At 47.9% G+C, this 21343-nt stretch overlaps 1 protein-coding gene across 1 annotated transcript; it reads left to right on the top strand.

Moving 5' to 3' along the window:
• The first annotated feature begins 1872 nt into the window (after positions 1–1872).
• Positions 1873–2508, top strand: LOC142290204 (oligodendrocyte transcription factor 3-like). Its single transcript, XM_075334146.1, has one exon. The coding sequence runs from the start codon at positions 1873–1875 to the stop codon at positions 2506–2508; it is 636 nt and encodes a 211-aa protein (XP_075190261.1).
• Positions 2509–21343: the final 18835 nt, after the last annotated feature.

Raw genomic sequence — 21343 nt, 5'->3', positions numbered from 1 at the left:
TAGAGTGGGTGGATGGGAGATCTACCCGTCACTGTTACCTGCACATGTCTGCTGATTGGATCTGACCTCTTTCTGAAAAGAATAAAATTAGAACAATTTGATGCATATAGGGTTTTTCCAGGGAAGAAAAAGTAATCAGAACTCATACTGTTTAAAAATAAAATCACTGACTACAGTGGTGATTTGTGAAGGCCACTGAACACCACTTTCATGTTATTGCTTTATATGATTATGTCCATTCTGCTAATAAGTGTATACTGTATTTTTCGAACTATAAGACACACTTTTTCCCCCCCAAATGTTGGGGGAAAGTGGGGGGTGCATCTTATAGTCTGAATGCAAGGATGCTGGGAATGAGGGTGCCTCGGTGGAGCGGGTCATCGACGGCATGCGCAGGCTTTAACAGCGCCTGCCATGACAACGTGGGCCCGCTCATTTCATATGCACACCTATCCTCCCGCCCATCATCTTTCAGCGCTGAAGCCGGCGCTGACAGGTTGACAAGATGATGGGCTGGGGATGTGTTCATAATTAGCAGCCGGCCCGTGTGATCACCCCTGGCAACTACAGCCTGGAGTGATCATGTGCGGCTGTATTCACTGCTCCCCACGCATCATCATCAGCGCGGGGTGCACTGAATAAGTATACTCACCTGTCACCGTTGAATGCAGCATTGCAAAATCCTCCTGTCTGCCGGCCGCTGCTGTGTGTGGAGACTAGCTGTGCACACAGGGATGACGTCATCGCTATGCTCACCGCTCTCTACACAGATCAGCGGGCTGGCAGACAGGAGGACATCGCGATGCTGCAGGGAATGGTGACGGCTCCACACAGGTCAGTGGCGCTGCTGCTGACACAGACAGGAAGACGAGCCATGCTGCTTGGAGTGAGGAAAGCTGAGTATAAACGTTTATTTTTTTTGTGTAACACAGGATGCAGGCCATATACCAGGATGGGGTATATAGCAGGATTAGAGTATATAGCAGGATGGGGGTATATAGCAGGATGGGGGTATTTATCAGGATGGGATATTTATCAGGATGGGGGTATACATCAGGATGGTGGTATATAGCAGGATGAGGGCATATACCAGGATGGCAGTATACAGCAGGATGGGGTATATATCAGGATGGCAGTATATACCAGGATGGCGGTATATAGCAGGATGGGGGCTATACCAGGATGAGGGACATATATATATACAAGGATGGGGATTATATACAAGTCAGGGGGATCATTACCAGGATGGAGTACCTTAGTAGAGAATTTGGGGACATTACCCCCATAACAGTGTCAGCAGCAGATCCTCACCCCATAACAATGTGTCATGACCACATTTTTTGCTTAAAATTTTATTTTCCTATTTTCCTCCTCTAAAACCAGGATGCGTCTTATGGTCCGGTGTGTTTTATAGTCCAAAAAAATACGGTAGTTAAGATTTATTACTACTGTTTTTTCCAGATACAATTTATCAGTTAGATATTAATCAACTTTTAATCAATTTGTTAATACTAAGCAAAGTCCCAATCAACTTCGAAATTTTTATTACTTTTTGGCATAGTATTTGTAGTGTAAAATGATGAGTAGAATGTTTATATCACAGAAATGTTAGTGTCCAGGTTAATATATAAAAACCCAGCTAAATGTTAACCATTGACATTAGAGTCTTTTTCTGATTGAGGTACACCTCCCATTCTCTTTCTTTGTATCCTTTGTGAATTGTAGTGTATAAATGACACAGTCACTGCAGGGACCCCCAGTACAACCAGAGGGTCTCTTCTGAAGAACTGACATTTGCATTTCATTTTGCATCTGACCTAACCTCCTTCAAGCCTTTAACCCTAGCATTTATTGGACTAATTACTGCCACTAATGGATACAGACAGTCAGTCCAGCAGATCCTCCTCACCAGAGCTGGAGAGAAAAGACATTGTCACCATGAAGCGTGGGCAAATGTTCCAGAAATTGTGCCAAGGACAAAGAATGCCATCTCGAGGAAAAATGAGATCCAGCATAAGAGGCAGTCAAGAAGACCCGCATGTGCTTCGCTTAAAGGTGAATAGTCGTGAACATCAACGGATGCACGACCTTAACCAAGCAATGGATGGCCTGCGCGAAGTCATGCCATACTCTCATGGACCATCAGTACGTAAGCTCTCTAAGATTTCAACCCTGCTCCTTGCTCGCAACTACATTATTATGTTATCCAGCTCTCTGGAAGAGATGAAAAAACTGATAAATGATGTTTATTGTGGCCACCGTCTACCCAGCTGTGCAAGCTCTCTCAATCCCCAGCATGTAACTCCTCTACCCCATGTCTTACAAACGATGCCATCTTCAAATATTAACAGTTACATGGGATTATTGACCCAAGATGTCCATCACAACCCTGTTCTTACTCCTCACCAAACTTTAGGACTTTTCTGCTCTTGTGCTATGTGTCAGCAATTTCCACACCAACTGTCAAGAACTGCTTCCACTCTTCAAGCCTCAGGACCTGGCAAATAATGACACATTAAACATCTGTATGTATATAACCAAAATCATATCAAGCCTGGTGTGGAACTGAATGTAATGTGTATATGATGCTAAAGACTATCCACATTACAATTATGCAAGTTATCTTTTTATTTTTTATAGCTCATTCTGTTAAATGTGCAAATGTTCAACATGCTAATCTGTTCTGCTGTACAAATCTTGTTTTATAGTTTTCATAGATTTAGTAATTTTGTAAATGGAATACAATTTGTGAATTATTTTGTCTCCTTGGTACTTCTGGCCATCCACTTCAAAGAATAACTCTCCTTTCAAGGTAACTTACCTCTTGTACCTGCTGCTCGTCCTCCTCCTCTCCCAATAGAAATTAACGAGAAGCAACTGTCTTCTCCTATCTCAGTATCTTCACTGAAAACAGATTTTACCCCATGGCTTGAAAGTGAATGATCAGCCTAGAAAGAGAAAGATTTCTCTCATAAGGTATATTACAAAGTTGTTATTTTCCCTTTACTATTGAGTTATTAAATAAAAAATGAAGTTTACTCTTTAAACATCCATTATTCTTCAATTCTAGGTTGTTTAATATTGATTCTGATGATATTCTAAGTGTCCAATAACCTTAAGAGTAGTAGATAGGAAGTCCAATGGTGCTCTCTGATTAAAACCAGGTTAAAAATGTGGTAAAGTACAAAAAGAATAAAAAAATTGTTAACATACTTTAAACTAACACATGTCCGGTCCTGTACTAAGATCTTTCTCAGGCTTAAAGAGAACCTATCAGGTGCAGTATGCCCCCAGAACCAGGAGCAGCTCTGGGTGCATATTGCTAATCCCTGCCTAACCGTCCCTGTATACACTAGCATAGATAAAGAGATCTTTAGAAAAAGTATGTCTAAAGATCTTATATCGTATGCTAAATGAGTGCAGGGACTAATCCCCTGGGCGTTAGTTCCCCTGGCTAGTCGGCTCTAATAGCATGTTAATACTCCCCTGTGGGTGTGCTAACATCCTAATGAATACGCAGCAAGCAAAAAGACTGCTGGAACACCATTGCAAATGTGAACAGGGCGCTAGCTAAAAAATACACAATTTATATAAAGTGGAAGCAAGCTGCAAACCAAATTCAGAGAAATATGAATAAGCATAACTGCTCTATGGTACATAAAGAAATGAAATGCAATTAGCCATATGAAAAATTGAAAGTGTGACATTGCATAACTGCTAACGATTATTTGAAAAAAAGAGATATTTTGCTAATGTATTGATCAATAGTGTTTAAGTCTAGAGACATGCTACGACATCGCTAGCGATCTAATTAGCGATGTGAAATTCTAGATCGCAAGTGCGATCTTTAGAGATCGCACATGCGTAAAATAACCTATATCTCTAAAGATCGCACTTGCGATCTAGAATTTTACATTGCTAATGAGATTGCTAGCGATGTCGCAGCATGTAAAGTAGCCTTTACCCTTAAGGCCACTTTACACGCAATGACATCGCTAACGAGATGTCGTTGGGGTCACGGAATTCGTGACGCACATCTGGGCTCGTTAGCGACGTCGTTGCGTGTGAAACGCAGGAACGACCGTTAACGATTAAAAATACTCACCTAATCGTTGATTGTTGACACGTCGTTCAAATCCCAAATATCGTTGATGGTGCTGGACGCAGATTGTTCATCGTTCCTGAGGCAGCACACATCGCTACGTGTGACACCCCAGGAACGACGAACAGCAGCGTACCTGCATCCTCCGGCAACAAGGTGGGCGTGACTTTCCTGCGGCTGCTCTCCCCCCCTCCTCTTCAATTGGACGCCTACCGCTGTGACGCCGCAAGAACCACTCCCTTAGAAAAGAGGCAGTTCACCGGACACAGCTACGTCGTTAGGCAGGTAAGTATGTGTGACGGGTCCTAGCGATATTGTGCGCCATGGGCAGCGATTTGCCCGTGACGCACAAACGACGGGGACGGGTGCTTTCACGAGCGACATCGCTAGCGATGTCGCTGCATGTAAAGCAGCCTTTAGTTTCTCTAGTAAGACAGCCGTCATCTTGGAGGTGTGTTTGGGTTGTTACAATGTTGGAACACTACCTGCAGCCCAGTTTCCAGTTTACTTAATCCCTTGCTGATTTTGTAAGTTTGCCCATTGACAAAGACATGAAAAGTCTATAATTCTAAGGTAAGGTTAATTTTGAGGCTATGTGCGCACGTTGCGTAATTACATGCAGTTACACTGCGCTTTGTAGCGCAGCGTAACTGCATGCGTCCTGCGTCCCCTGCATAATCTATGGAGATTGTGCAGGGGCCGTGCGCACGTGGCGTCTTAGAGCGCAGCTCTTCGGCTGCTGCCCGAAGCGCACGTCCTAAGAAGTGACATGTCACTTCTTCCGTGCGCTTTGCCGGCAGCCCCTGCTCTGTCTATGGCAGGAGCTGCAGGCAGAGTGCATGGAATCGGCTTTTTTTTTTTAACTACTGACATTTTCTGCAGCGATTTGAAGTGCACGTGTGCTCTTCAGATCGCTGCAGAAATTTCTGCAGTGACTGTACGCAACGTGCGCACATAGCCTAACAGTGAGAGATAGAAAATCCGAAATAAAATCCAGATAACAACATATGATGCTAATTGTAAGACAATACTGCTTACAAGAAGGGAATAAAAATTTCAAAATAAAGCATAAAATTATTTTTTAACAATAAAAATGATTTATATATATATATATATATATATAATATTAAAATAAACATATATTGTATGTATAAAATTATACATATATTAAAATAAACATAAAAAGTGCATGTTATCACCACATCTCTAATGACCCAAGCTATAAAGCATACCATAACCCATATGATGATTGCCATTTAAAAAAAATAAATAATTGAGCAAAAAATGTTAAAAAAAAGTATATACAAAACATGTGGTATCATTAAAAATGTCACTTTGTCTTTCAAAGAATGGGGTCCCCAAATTCATTTTTTTTCTATGTGCGTCCCATATACCCAGCTGAGTTTGAGACGAGTACAATACAACTATTCATAAAGCTGCATGTCTGACTGATCTTGTAATGATAATCAACTCGTGGATAACCCCTATAATGTGGCCTCTCTTTTGTAAAATGTAATAAAGGCATATTACTATTATTGAACTGCCAAGACTTCTACCCACCCATGGAGTAAAAGTCAGCGCCCCTTCATACTGTTTCCCTGCACAATAACATTTCCGAATATCAGCTGTGCAGGGAACTACAACTTACCAAGTCATGTACAGTATGTGAACAAAAATGAGTACACCCATCACATTTTTGTAAATATTTTATTTTATCTTTTCATGGGACAACACTGAAGATATGACACTTTGATACAATGTAATGTAGTCAGTGTACAGCTTGTATAACAGTGTATATTTGTTGCCCTCTAAATAACTCAATACACAGCCATTAATGTCTAACTGCTGGCAACAAAAGTGAGTACACCCTTAAGTGAAAATGGCCAAATTGTGCCCAATTAGCCATTTTCCCTCCCCGGTGTCCTGTGACTCATTAGTGTTACAAGGTCTCTGGTGTGAATGGGGAGCTGGTGTGTTACATTTGGTGTTATCGCTCACACACTCTCTCATACTGGTCACTGGAAGTTCTACATGGCACTTCATGGCAAAGCATTCTCTGAGAATCTGCAAAAAGATTTGTTGCTCTACATCAGGGGTGGGCAATTAATTTTCCCATGGGGCCTCATGAGAAATTGGGATGGTTTTAGAGGGCCAGACTAATATAATTAACTCAGTTTTACCCAATACTGTATATAGTATATATCAGTCATGGCGAACCTTTTACAGGCCGAGTGCCCAAACTGTAGCCCTAAACCCAATTTTTTTTCCGAAGTGCCAACCAATCCTATTATATAAAGAATTGATTTTAATCTTACCTTTGCCATCTTCTCTTCAGCAGGGGGCATCACGCTCATGCATGCTTACCACACATTGGAGCTGAGCCCCTGCCCTTTCCAGACACAGCAGTTGGATTGATCTTTCTGGGAAAAAAATTGCAGCATATTAGACAGAGATTTTAGCCTGGAATGCAATCAGATTTCACCCTGTAATGCACATCTACATTTCAAAGTCTGAACATCTTGAAATCCCATAAAGACGTACGAGTGGCTCCCCTCCCCATCATTGTGTAGTTCTGTCCCCCTTCCTCGGCCACTTCCTGGTAAACATGTCCCCCATCCTGATATATATTTCCTACATTCTGGTATATTTGTCCCCATCATGCCCCCATCCTGGTAAATGTCCTCCATCCTGGTAAATGTACCCCATTCTGGCATGTTTCCCCATGCTGGTAAATGTACCCCATCCTGACATATTGCCCATCCTTGTAAATGTTCCCCCATCCCGGCATGTACCCCATTCCTGGTAAATGTTCCCAATCCTGGTTAATTTACCCCATCCAGGTAAATGTACCCCTTCCTGGTAAATGTACCCTATCGTGGCATGTTTCCTCCATCCTGGCATGCATATTTCCTCCATCCTGGCATGCATGTTTCCTCCATCCTGGCATGCATGTTTCCTCCATCCTGGCATGCATGTTTCCTCCATCCTGGCATGTATGTTTCCTCCATCCTGGCATGTATGTTTCCCCCATCCTGGCATGCATGTTTCCTCCATCCTGGCATGTATTTTTCCCCATTCTGGCATGCATGTTTCCCCCATCCTGGCATGCATGTTTCCCCCATCCTGGCATGCATGTTTCCTCCATCCTGGCATGCATGTTTCCTCCATCCTGGCATGCATGTTTCCCCATCATGGCATGCATGTTTCCTCCATCCTGACATGCATGTTTCCTCCATCCTAGCATGCATGTTTCCCCATCATGGCATGCATGTTTCCTCCATCCTGACATGCATGTTTCCTCCATCCTGACATGCATGTTTCCTCCATCCTGGCATGCATGTTTCCCCCATCCTGGCATGCATGTTTCCCCCATCCTGGCATGCATGTTTCCCCATCCTGGCATGCATGTTTCCTCCATCCTGGCATGCATGTTTCCCCATCCTGGCATGCATGTTTCCCCCATCCTGGCATGCATGTTTCCTCCATCCTGGCATGCATGTTTCCTCCATCCTGGCATGCATGTTTCCCCATCCTGGCATGCATGCTTCCCCATCCTGACATGCATGTTTCCCCCCATCCTGACATGCATGTTTCCCCCCATCCTGGCATGCATGTTTCCTCCATCCTGGCATGCATGTTTCCTCCATCCTGGCATGCATGTTTCCTCCATCCTGGCATGCATGTTTCCCCATCCTGGCATGCATGTTTCCCCATCCTGGCATGCATGTTTCCTCCATCCTGGCACGCATGTTTCCCCCATCCTGGCACGCATGTTTCCTCCATCCTGGCATGCATGTTTCCCCATCCTGGCATGTATGTTTCCCCATCCTGGCATGCATGTTTCCCCATCCTGGCATGCATATTTCCCCATCCTGGCATGCATGTTTCCCCATCCTGGCATGCATGTTTCCCCCATCGTGGCATGCATGTTTCCTCCATCCTGGCATGCATGTTTCCTCCATCCTGGCATGCATGTTTCCCCCATCCTGGCATGCATGTTTTCCCCATCCTGGCATGCATGTCCCCCCCCCCCCCCCACGCTGGCATGTGCGTTCCCCCACCCCACGCTGTCATGTGCGTTCCCCCACCCCACGCTGCCATGTGCGTTCCCCCACCCCACGCTGCCATGTGCGTTCCCCCACCCCACGCTGCCATGTGCGTTCCCCCACCCCACGCTGCCATTTGCGTTCCCACTCCCCACGCTGCCATGTGCATTCCCCACCCCACGCTGCCATGTGCGTTCCCCCACCCCACGCTGCCATGTGCGTTCCCCCACCCCCACCCCATGCTGCCATGTGCGTTCCCCCTCTCCCACCCCACGCTGGCATGTGCGTTCCCACTCTCCCACCCCACGCTGCCATGTGCGTTCCCCCTCTCCCACCCCATGCTGCCATGTGCGTTCCCACTCTCCCACCCCACGCTGCCATGTGCGTTCCCCCTCTCCCACCCCACGCTGCCATGTGCGTTCCCACTCTCTCACCCCATGCTGGTGCTGCCGCACACGAGTTATAAAAAAAAAAAAAAAAAAAAAAAAGCAACACACAACTTACCTTCCTGCACACGCTCCCCCGCTGCACGCTGCTCAGTTCCCACGCGGCCAGCAGACGGAGCTGGCGCCGCTCTCTGACGCTCCTCCGTCTCCTAGGCAACACACCTGCAGCCTGGGGGAGGAGGAGTGTCAGAGCGGAGGAGAAATGTCTCCTCCGCTCCAACACAGATTTGATCTGCCGGCGCGACTGCACTAGCAGATCAAAACTGCAGGATCGGGCGACAGCACGCGTGCCAACAGAATGGGCCCAGCGTGCCCCTGGTGGCACGCGTGCCATAGGTTCGCCATCACTGGTATATATACTATTCCTTCATAAACAAACAGTAAGTTAAACAATACAAAGATTCAATGAAAATATGGAGGACCTAATTACATCATTATTTAATGAGTTGATGAACTTTAATGAACGTGTGATTGTTCAGTTTAGAAAATTGTCAACTATAGGCCGGTTTCAGACGTCCGTGTTGTAGGTACATGTGATATCCGTTTTTAACACGGATGCCACACGTACCCATGTAGTTATTTGCTGTTACTCACACGTCCATGTTTTCACATGGACCATGTGACCCCTCGTGGCCCTGCACGCACACATGTCTGTTTTTTCTCCGGCAGCTCCGGTGTCACACGGATCGCACACTGATGTGATCTGTGTGACATCAGTGTGACACGTACCGGAGAAAACACCGGTCTTTTTAATAAAAAGATTTTCTATATTTACCTCTCTCCAGTGATGCTGTCTCCAGCTCTGCTGCCTCCCTTTCCTGACCCCTGCTCATTATATTCACTGAATATTCAGTGCCCTGTGGAGCTGGAAGCGGGGACAGCGCTGGGGACTTCAGTGCTGGGGACCGCATCGCTGGGCGAGTATACAGCAGAGTGTGTGTGTTCAGTGTATACATGCATATGCGCTATATGTGTATATGTGCTCGGTGTATCCATGTGTGTCTGCTTTGTGTGTATACATATGTTTGTGTATATGTGCTTGGTGTGGGTGTGCGTGTGTGTGTGGTGAGAACCTGGAAGCCGGAGCATCGCGAGGACAGCATCAGGGACTTAACACAGTTCCCAATGAACTCTGATGAACCCGTGAAGCTGTAGCGCGGGTGTCGCAGGGGGGTCATCAGAGTTCACTGGAATCTCCGATGACCTCCTGGATGTCACTGTGCTTGCAGAATACTCACCTGTCCGCGTGGTGATGTCCTCAGCGGTGCTGTGCCCGGCGCTGTCACCGCGATGCTCCGGCTTCCAGGTCCTGAGTGCGGTGAATAATCGATGAATGAGCGGGGGTCATGAGCGGGAGGCAGCAGAGCTGAAGAAAGCAGGTAAATATGGAAAATCTTTTTATTTCACAGACTCGTGTTTTCTCTAGTACATGTCACACATATGCAAACAGGTACCGGAGAAACGCAATCAGGCCTTGTAATGGCGGCATGCCGCTGCAGGGGGCGGGGAGGGAGCGCGTGGCACCCAATGTAACTCCAGTACCACTCGCCGTTTTGGGCTTTTGTCTGCGCCGATTCTAGGTACCAGACCCGTTATGTTTGAGCTCCACACGGAGCCAATGCCGGGAGCACCACAATCAAGTGTCTACTCTCAGCAGCAGTGGCAGACACTGACAGCTTGGGGCCCCTGTGCAAGAAATTGTATCTGCCCCCCCCCCCCCCCTTCTATGGCGACAAAGTTGCATATAGTATAAATACACACACACACTAATATATATAAAATAATATATATATATATATAGAATATATATATATATATATATATATATATATACATACACTAATTTATATATATATATTTATATATATATACACACACACACATATACACATATATATACACACACACAAATATATACTGTTTACGTACGTATATATATATATATATATATATATATACACACACTATATACATATATACACAAACAATCCCCATATACTGCATCACTACACCCCTATATACTACACCTGTAATAATGTAATAAACTGCACCTCTACACTCCTATATACTACACCTGTAATATACTACACCTCTACACTCCTATATACTACACCTGTAATATACATCACTACACCCCTATATACTACACCTGTAATATACATCACTACACCCCTATATACTACACCTGTAATATACATCACTACATTCCTATATACTACACTTGTAATATACATCACTACACCCCTATATACTACACCTGTAAAACTACATTTCCATATACTACATCACTACACCCCAAATATTAGTCACCAGTTACCCCCCCTCCCCCCCATTGTCCCCTCAGGTTACTAGTCACCACTCACCTCTCCGTCCTCAGGCATCTCCGTACGGGCCCCCGCCGAGCTGCTTCTTCTCTTGTACAGGCCCCTGCCGCTGCTTCTCTCTCTCCATAGAGGCCCCGGCTGCTGCAGCTTCTTCTCCTGCCAGGCGGGAACTTTTCAAATGACACACGCGCGCGCCGTACTGATGACATCAGGGCGCGCATGTGTGTCACAGAGAAAGGTGCCATGCAGGGAACAGAGGACAGATTTCTGCGTTCCGCTGCCTACACTGTGCGGAGCTGCAGGATCGCTCCCTGCCCGGAACGCAGTGTTTGATGAGGGCGATCTGACCAGGGGCCTCCCAGAGCCTGGAGCTCCGGACAACAGGTCAGATTGCCCTCCTCATTGACCGGCCAGCAAGTACGCCCTGAACCAGGCGGGCCGGTCACAGACGGTAGGCGGGCCGGATGGGGCCCGCGGGCCGCCCCTTGCCCAGGTCTGCTCTACATAAAGATGGGCTATAAGAAGATTGACAACTCCCTAAAACTGAGCTGCAGTACTGTTGCCATCACCATATAGCGAGTTAACAAGACAGGATCCACTCAGAACAGACCTCGCCATGGTAGAACAAAGATGACTACACAGAATCATATCCAGAGGTTGTCTTTTCAAAATAGACATATGTGAGTGCTGCCAGCATTGCTGCAGAGGTTGAAGGGGTGGGTGGTCAGCCTGGCAGTGCTCAGGCCATACATCACACAGTGCATCTGTGACGCCCTGGCCTATCAGGTCGTCACAGGGTATTGTGCAATCTGCCCTTCTGTGCAATATCCACCTCCTCCTTGGTTACGGGTCCCTAAACAATGGTGTTGCCAAAACCAGCAAATCAAAATCCTAGGAACACTCTGCACCACACCCACCAAACACACCAGTGGACGTCCTGAGTGGAATAGGGTCGCCCACGTAGGGGGTTGGTTAAGGGGAGGTCAGGAGTGTCAGGAGAGAGTCAGAGAAAGGGAGAGTGTAGTGTTGGAGGTGAAATTGAGAGGAGATCAGGAGCTGGGCTCCTTGGACCTACTAGGTAGCAGACATTGGTCTGGGCCTGGTAGGAACTGGACCCCCGGTCACAGGGGATCATGAAAAGATGCACGGCATTGTCGTGGAGGACAGCCGGCGGCCTTGTACCATCACCGGGCTGGGGCCAGGACACGACGGGATACGTGGACCCTAGGTCAGGGAGTAGCTTAAGGCAACCTGACAATTCACCCGACGAGGACTGAGCCTTCAAGATCCGCTCTCCACTTGCTCCAAAATCAGGGTACTAGCGCAACGAGGGGGATAGGACTTCCCACACATACGGTCCAGGAAATCCCAAGCGTGAACCCTGAGAGCAAGCTCCCTCAGTTAGCCATACTGGGGAGCGGGACCCGACTAGTTTCAAGCTACAGGGACCAACTAGAAGAGAACAAGGTGCCAAGGGAAAGGTCACAGATCAACAGGCAACACCAGCAGAAATGGGACCCAAAACGTGCTTCCCCTCAGCGGCAGTGGTGTCCAGAACTTTGGTTTACTACAGTTGTCAGTGTCAGAGTTATTGGACTGAGTGAGTACGCAAGTGATCCTTACCTCCCCAACGGCACATCCCTGTTACCATCACTGAGTCCCGGGGAATCTCCCCTACCCGTGGAGGGGTTAAACACCTAGCTGCCCACTCCATCACCACCAGGTACTCCCAGCTGCAGCGGTGGTACTCCACCTTACCACACACAACGGGTGGCGTCACGAACTCTCAATTCACCATCCACTGTAAATACCCCCTTCTTTGGAGTGGCCGTGCGACCCCCGGGTCTGGACTCCCCTCGAGCCACCGCGGATCCGGATCCGAGCAGCCCGGCTGCTGACCCGGGGGGGGGGGAGGTTGGGCACACATCAAATTGGTCTGCAAGGCTGTCGTCCCAGAAGGAAGCCTCTTTTAAAGATGATAAATAAGAAAGCCTGTTTGCTGAAGACAAGCAGACTAATGACATGGATTACTGGAACAATTTCTTTTGGCCTGATGAGACCAAGATTAACTTATTTGGTTCAGAAGGTCTCAAGTGTGTGTTGTGGCAACCAGGTGAGGCGTACAAAGACAAATGTGTCTTGCCTATAGTCAAGCATGGTGGTGGGAGTGTCAAGGTTTGGGACTGCATCAGCGCTGTCATCTGAGAGGAGTTACAGTTAATTGAGAGAACAATGAATGCCAACATGTACTGTGACATACTGAAGCAGAGCATGATCTTCTCCCTTTGGAAACTTGACTGCAGGTAGTGTTCCAACATTGTAACAACCCAAATACACCTCCAAGATGACGGCTGTCTTACTAGTGAAACTAAAGGGTGCTTTACACGCTGCGACATCACTAGCGATTGCTAGCGATGTCGCGAACGATAGCACCCGCCCCCGTCATTCTTGCGATAGGTGGTGATCGCTGCCGTAGCGAACAATATCACTACGCCAGCGGCACACGCACATACCTGTTCAGCGACGTCGCTGTTGCTGCCAAACAATCCCTCCTTCAAGGGGGAGGTGCGTTCGGCGTCACAGCAATGTCACAGTGGCATCAAAAAACGGCCGCCCAATAGAAGAGGAGGATAGGAGATGAGAGGCCGGAACATGCTGCCCACCTCCTTCCTTCCTCCTTTCTGATGGACGCAGTTAGGATGATGTTCGTTGTTCCTGCAGTGTCACACACAGCGATGTGTGGTGCCGCAGGAACGACTAACAACCTGCGGAATGAAACACCAACGACATTATGATTTGGAACGACGTATCAACGATCAACAATTTTTGCCATTTTTGCGATCGTTGATCGTCGCTCCTAGCTGTCACATGCTGTGATGTCGTTAACGACGCCGGATGTGCGTCACAAACACAGTGACCCCGACGATATATCGTCAGCGATGTCACAGTGCGTAAAGCACCCTTAAGGGTAAAAGTGCTGGACTAGCCATGCATGTCTCTAGACTTAAACCCTATTAAGCCTCTGTGACGCATCCTCAGACGGAAGGTGGAGGAGTGCAAGGTCTCTAACATCCACCAGCTCCGTGATGTCATCATGAAGGAGTGGAAAAGGTTCCAGTGGCTCCTGTGAAGCTCTAGTGAACGCCTTGTCCAAGAGAGTTAAGGCAGTGCTTGAAAATAATGGAGGCCACACAAAATATTGACACTTTGCACACAACTTGGCAATTTTCAGTTAAGGGTGTACTCACTTTTGATGACAGTGGTTTACATATTAATGGCTGCATGGTGAGTTATTTAGAGGGCACTCCAAATTTACACTCCTATACAAGCTGTACAGTGACTACTTTACATTGTATTAAAGTGTCATATCTTCAGTGTTGTCCCATGAAAAGATATAATAAAATATTTAGAAAAATGTGATGGGGTGTACTCACTTTTGTGACATACTGTATCATGGCCAGGAGGAACGACTGCAGGAGAAAAGCCAAAAGGGACCTTGCTGCTTTACCCCCTGATTGGACCCCCTTGATCTGATTGATATGGCATCACCTAGCTATATGTAACAGCATTATACACCATAAAGTTGAAGGGAACATTGAAAAAGAAATCCTTCAATAGCAGTCAATGATTTCTGATTAATACTTAGATTTGTTCTGAACATAAAACCCCAATTTTTGGGCCATTACATAAAGTATCAGGCCTTCTATATACACGGACTGTTGACAACACAAGTAATTTCACCCCAGATATCTCTACAGCTCCTCTAAGTAAATCTATGTAATATATGAGAGATACAGGCGCGTCTGCCCACACATTATCTGAGCAGCTCCATATCATACACAGTGTTATATGAAATTTTTGGTAAATGTACTATATATTGTATAACTGCATCCTGTCCCTTTAAATCCGCAGATACCTCTGTCACCATGGTGACTGCATTTATAATCAGCCAATAGAATTGCTTAGTTTGAATGAAAAAAAAAATAGTTGTTTGTCCTCAGTTTGTTAAATCTCATCTGAGTATGAGGACAGACACCAGCGATCAGCGCCAGTATCAGGTATAAGACGTAATATAAGATAACTGGATACAGCACATGACAGCACCCACACTAGGAGGGATTGCCCATAATGTTTTACAATCAGACCCCATATGTAACAGGAAATATCTTTTACATTTCCTAATCTTGTCCTTACACAGCAGCCCCTGAATATAGAGCTAATGTTTTTCAGTGTTTTCATTGAAATATGGATTAAGTACCTACAACCTTTGTTCCTGTTTTATAGGATTTCGATACATTACGGAAAGCGAAGATGTAAGCAGACACCGTGTGGACTGGATATTGTGCCAGCGTTGGATCATTTAGTATCCATCAGTCTGTGAGGGCCGACTGTTCCCTAGATTTAGGATTTCTACTTTACAAGGGTTATCCAGGAATATTTCATTTTTTTTACTTAGGGCCTAAAACATATCAAGCAGGTAGATGCTAACTACCTGCCTGTTAGTTCTTAGTTCCATAGTAAAAATAAAAACTAAAATAGCCCCAGATAACCTCTTTAATTTACGGCAATTTTAATGGGATCCATCAATATTCATTGCGAGGGCCTAGAAAAAGCCAAACATGCCCAAGATACCGTTATTCGATTACTGACCAAAACGGTTTGCAGTAGTCCAGCCTACACAGACTACTGACGTGGATGACAGGTCAGGGTCTTGCAAATCATTTTACTTATCTTGTACCATAAGTTCTTTGGTATTTTTGGAAGTATTGGAAGTAAATGTAGCATCAAAAAAGTACCAAAAAACTTTGTGCAGACGATTTATACTAATCCCCAAACCTCGATTTGGCTCAATGGCATAAAGTCGGCCCCCTTCCCTATTCTGAGGGGTACGAGACAAGGCTGTCCTGTATCACCCTTACTATTTGACCCCTTGCTGAGATACCTGGAGATGATTCCTTCCTTTAGGGGCATTGAGGTCGGTCACCACATACTTAAAACATTAGCATTTGCAGACGATATCTTACTCATGATAGCCAACCCTAAGGAATCCATTCCTTCGATAATGGATGCCTTCAGCAAGTTTGGAGCAGTCTCAGGGTTTCGCATAAACTTCACCAAATCTCACGCTTTGGCAATTTTTAAAACTGCTCAGAAACGGTGGCCGTTCCCCTTCCATTGGAGGGTAGATTCCCTGCTTTATCTTGGAGTCCATCTGCCTTGAAACCCCCATAATATCTATAAATTGAATGTCTGTCCTCTTATCTCTGCAGTTGTTCAGGAAATTAAATCATGGAAATCCCTTAAACTGTCCTTTGCAGGTAAGGCCCATCTTATTAAAATTATTTATTTTCCTAAACTTCTTTTTTCCTTGCAAACATAGAAGGTATTGCTATCTAAAGCCAACAACCGATTGGATTGGATCAGTGCTACCACTCGCTTAACTAATACCCTAATAGATGAGGCTATGTGTGGACCCTTTAGTCTCCCTGCTTTGCTCTATCTGCGACGAGCGGATGTCCCGACAGAGGTTAAAGAGAACCCCTTACTATGGTCAGTTGTTCTGGTTTGGCGCAATGCAAGACGACTTGGTGGACTCGACCCTCATACCTCAGTTCTTCTTCCTTTTCGAGGAAATCCCTACTTTTTACAGGGCAGGCCACCTCCTGTGTATCGTGTGGTTGGGAATAATGGCTGTCGTTTAGTTTGCAATTTGCTGTCGGATAAACGACACCCTCTTACCTCAGAAGACATTGCCCTTAAGTAGCTGATCCTGGCAGGTGAGAATTTTACTTATGTCTAGATTAGACATTATGTAGACTCTGTGCTACGGGCTATGCCAGAAGATGTTAGAGAGCACCCGTTAAATTTAATTTCCATTAACGCTAGAACTACTGGACTCGTGACACCTATATAGAAATACATGGTGCAAAGTAGTCAAAATGACTACCTCAGTAGTTCTAGTGTTAAAGCCCACATGGGGATGTACTCTCTGAGTCTCATACATAAGCTTCTCAAGCCTTCTATCCAGGGGTCAGACTCTTCGCCAGGCCCGGGGAAATGGGTGTCTCAGCCAATTAACTGTCCAGTAAAGGACCTCTTGGAGGCCATACTACGTATTGTGTGCCGCCCCGCGACAGACGACGGGCTGCTCGGATCCGGATCCGCAGTGGCTCGAAGGGGTCTCTGGACCTGAGGCGGGATCGTGCGGCCACTCGAAAATAAAAGGGGGTAGAAAGGGTGGATTGGATAATGTTCGTGACGCCACCCACGGTTCGTGGTAAAAATTGGGATACCACCGCTGCTGAGTTTAGGGGAGAGGGGAGTGCCCGGGAGCGATGGAATGGCAGCAATTGATGTTAACTCTTCCGTGGGCAAGGGAAGGTGTGCCGGCAGGCTGGGGACCCGTTGGGAGCAAAGGAGCACCACGTACTCACACAGTCCAAAGATGCTGACACTGACACCAGGTAAACCAAAGTCTTGAACGTCCTGCAGGCTTAGTCCAAACACGTTGGGTCCGTGCCGTTTTGGCGTTGCTGGTTGGTCTGAAGCCTTGTCCCTTGGCACCGTATTTACACTTGGTGAATCCCTTTCACCTATAACTACTCGGGTCCCGCTCACCTGCGTGGCTAGCAGGGTGAGCTTGCGCTCAGGGTTCACGTGTGGGATTTCTGGACGGTTTCGGGCAGTCCTATCCCTATGATTGCGCTAGTACCCCGATTTTGGAGCAGGTGGAGAGCGGTTCATGAAGATTCCGTTCCCATCGGGTGAATTACTGGGCTGCATGAAGCTACTTCCCAGCCTAGGGTCCGCGTACCCCGTCGTGCCCTGGCCCCTGCCCGGTTGTGGCACAAGGCTGCTGGTCTGCCCTACGTGGCAGTACCGTGCCCCCTGTCACTACCCCCTGCGACCGGGGTTCAAGCTCCTTCCAGGCCAGACCAACGTCTGGCACCTGGGACTGTTACAGGAGCCCAGCTCCGCAGCGTGACCTTTCCTGTGACCGCTCACTGGCACTTCTCTCCAACTACTCCTCTCTCTCCCTCCTGACACTGCTGGCCCTTCTTCTACCATCCCTCCATCTGGGCGGCCCTATTCCCTCAGGCTGCCCAATGGGTGTTTGGTGGGTGTGGTGCAGAGTGTTCCTCAGGATTTGTGTATACCTATTCTTAGCAACACCAAAGGGACAGGACCCGTAACCAAGGATAAGCGGGTACCATGTAGAAGGGCAGATTGCACGGCACCCTTGTGACGACCTGATAGGCCAGGGCGTCACATTCACCCTTGGTTAAGCGTAGCTCGTCCGCGAGCTACAGGACGCCAAGTATTTATTGAACTGGTAAAAGAAAGGTTAACATTAATAACATTTATTCAACAGGTTCATCCCACATTATGCTTTAACGTTACTAAACTTAGAGTTCATCTGTCAGCAGGGGGACGCCACCGGTTGTGATGGCAGCGGGGACCTAACCTACCACGTTGCAGTCCTTTTTTGCGACAGTCCAGTCCCAACATCCCGGATCCCAACAACCCCCACCCAAATAATCTGTTTCCCCTGGAAACCTAAATGGGTCCTTGGTTGGGTTAAGGTCCCGGGGTGTGCCAGATAACTCCTTGGCACAGGAAGTGCAATTATGCACAAGACACAAGTTTGTGTTGGTCACGCCAGTCCTGTGACCGTGGTCCATTTTTATTTAACAATTTAAACTACAAAGTCCTTGATAAATTGGCAAAGTCCATGTACCGGTTGTACACTTGTAGCAAATCTGGATGAAAATCAGGTTACTTTCCCGTTTCATTTACAACCGTTTCATTAAAGCATTCATTTTCTAGCAGTTTCTATATGGAAAATAACAAAGTGTGAAAAACAACAAACGAAAACACCGATACCTAACAATTCTATGGCATCTTTAACTTTTCAGTATTAACATTTTTACTTCACTGGTACCGCTCACTGGGAGACTGGTAAGCAACAGCGGCAGCTGGCACAACCCGCTCATTCACCATAGTGAGCCGTTTCACATCTAGGGCATACCAGCCCCGCTCGGCCCAGTGCCAGGTGTAGCTGACCACCTCCCCAGGTTGCGGCCCAGGTGATCTCTTGGGAGGTGTTGCTTGACATCTCTTCTTGCAACAAACACCTTTTGGCAAGACAGGCCTCGGACAGGAAACCCCACCCTTTCTCAGGGTCAAAACGGTGCACCATGCCCCTCCTCAGTGGGCCTCGTACACGGAACGTAGATTTCCTCAGATGATCCTTCTCTCTCTGGGTACGAGCAATAATCTCCTGCTGCCGTTGATCTGCCGGGGTCGTGGTCGGTATCAGCTGTTGTCGTGGTCATTCCCAGCAGGGGGCATCGGCGGCCGGCCTCAGCTCTCTGACTGGCTCTGGCTTTAGATGGACTCGGGCGGCCCCAACAGCCGTCGGGATGCAGCGCGGTAGTGGAACTGGTGGACTGGGAGGTCCCACTCCCGCTACTGTAGGTAGAAAGACCGACTGTTCCGCAGCCGGGGTTGCAGGGTCCTGGTGCTCCGCCTCTGAGGACGGGCCCGGTGATGCGGCCGGGTCTGATCTGGCCGGGCTCCGGGGAACCGCTGATATGATTGGGATGACAGGAGACATCAGGGCTGCTGCTGGAGCTTCCTATGAAAATGCTGCAGGTTCCACTGCCGGGATGGGTGATGGCAGCTCGGCGTCCGCCGAGGACGGGGTAGGTGTCGATGGAGTGTTTGCTGCAAGCGGGGGCGGACCAGATCCCTCATCCGCCATGGCCGGATTAAGGTAATCAACAGGGACTGAGTTACCGCTTACCCTCTCTTCACGTGGGCTTTCGATCTCACGGGCTCACACCGCTACCGCCAGACTCCTCATCTCTTCCCTCCAGTGATTCAATATGAACAGGAACTGCGTCCGCATTCTCCTGCACAGCTGCTCGGTGTCTCCTTCAATCCAAGTCACGATCCCGGGAACAGCACGTTCCGGTGACCAGCTCCGCTCCGCCATCTTGCCTCTGTGTTGTCCAGGAACAGTATGGCAGAGTCCTGATGTCCCTGCTTCTCTTCCGCTTTCGCTGCATTCAGGCACGCCCCCTCGGTTTTCAAACAGCACTCTTTCACGCGCTGTGGCCCTCTGGGAACTTCAGTTCCTTTATCAGGCTGAGGAAGAAGGGCGGGGCTTCAGCTTTGCATGCTTTTTGGGGAAGATGGCGTTTTTGGCGCGAAAACAGAGGAAAAATGGCGGACGTCGCGGGAAAAAGACTTTGGACTCCCAGACTTCAGTTTTCAAGGCGCACGTCACCCAGGTTAGTGGGTCCTGCTCGCATCCTCTTCGTGACGCCAAGTTTTTCGAGGGTGTGCCGCCCCCGCGACAACCGACTGGCTGCTCGGATACGGATCCGCAGTGGCTTGAGGGGTCTCCGGACCCGAGGCGGGGTCGCGTGGCCACTTGAAAATAACAGGGGGGGTAGAAAGGGTGGATTGGATAATGTTCGTGATGCCACCCACGGTTCGTGGTAAAAATTGGGATACCACCGCTGCTGCGTTTAGGGGAGAGGGGAGTGCCTGGGAACGATGGAATGGCAGCAATTGATGTTAACCCCTCCGTGGGCAGGGGAAGGTGTCCCGGGGCTAGGTGCCGGCAGGCTGGGGACCCATTGGGAGCAAAGGGGCACCATGTACTCACACAGTCCAAAGATGCTGACACTGACACCAGGTAAACCAAAGTCTTGAACGTCCTGCAGCCTTAGTCCAAACACGTTGGGTCCGTGACCTTTTGGCATTGCTGGTTGGTCTGAAGCCTTGTCTCTTGGCATTGTGTTTACACTTGGTGGATCCCTTTCACCTATAACTAATCGGATACCGCTCACCTGCGTGGCTAGCAGGGTGAGCTTGCGCTCAGGGTTCACGTGTGGGATTTCTGGACGGTTTCGAGAAGTCCTATCCCTATCGTTGCGCTAGTACCCCGATTTTGGAGCGGGTGGAGAACGGTTCATGAAGATTCCGTTCCCGTCGGGTGAATTACTGGGCTGCATGAAACTACTTCCCAGCCTAGGGTCCGCGTACCCCGTCGTGCCCTGGCCCCTGCCCGGTTGTAGCAGAAGGCTGCCGGTCTGCCCTCCGTGGCAGTACCGTGCCCCCTGTCACTACCCCCTGCGACCGGGGTTCCAGCTCCTCCCAGGCCAGACCAACTTCTGGCACCTGGGACTGTTACAGGAGCCCAGCTCCGCAGCGTGACCTTTCCTGTGACCGCTCACTGGCACTTCTCTCCAACTACTCCTCTCTCTCCCTCCTGACACTACTGGCCCTTCTTCTACCATCCTTCCATCTGGGCGGCCCTATTCCCCTCAGGCTGCCCAATGGGTGTTTGGTGGGTGTGGTGCAGAGTGTTCCTCAGGATTTGTGTAAACCTATTCTTAGCAACACCAAAGGTAC

This window comes from Anomaloglossus baeobatrachus, chromosome 2 (genome assembly GCF_048569485.1).
Source record: "Anomaloglossus baeobatrachus isolate aAnoBae1 chromosome 2, aAnoBae1.hap1, whole genome shotgun sequence".
In the NCBI taxonomy this organism is placed as follows: domain Eukaryota; kingdom Metazoa; phylum Chordata; class Amphibia; order Anura; family Aromobatidae; genus Anomaloglossus; species Anomaloglossus baeobatrachus.
The sequence above is the reverse complement of the archived record's forward strand: the minus strand, read 5'-3'. Positions and strand labels throughout refer to the sequence as shown.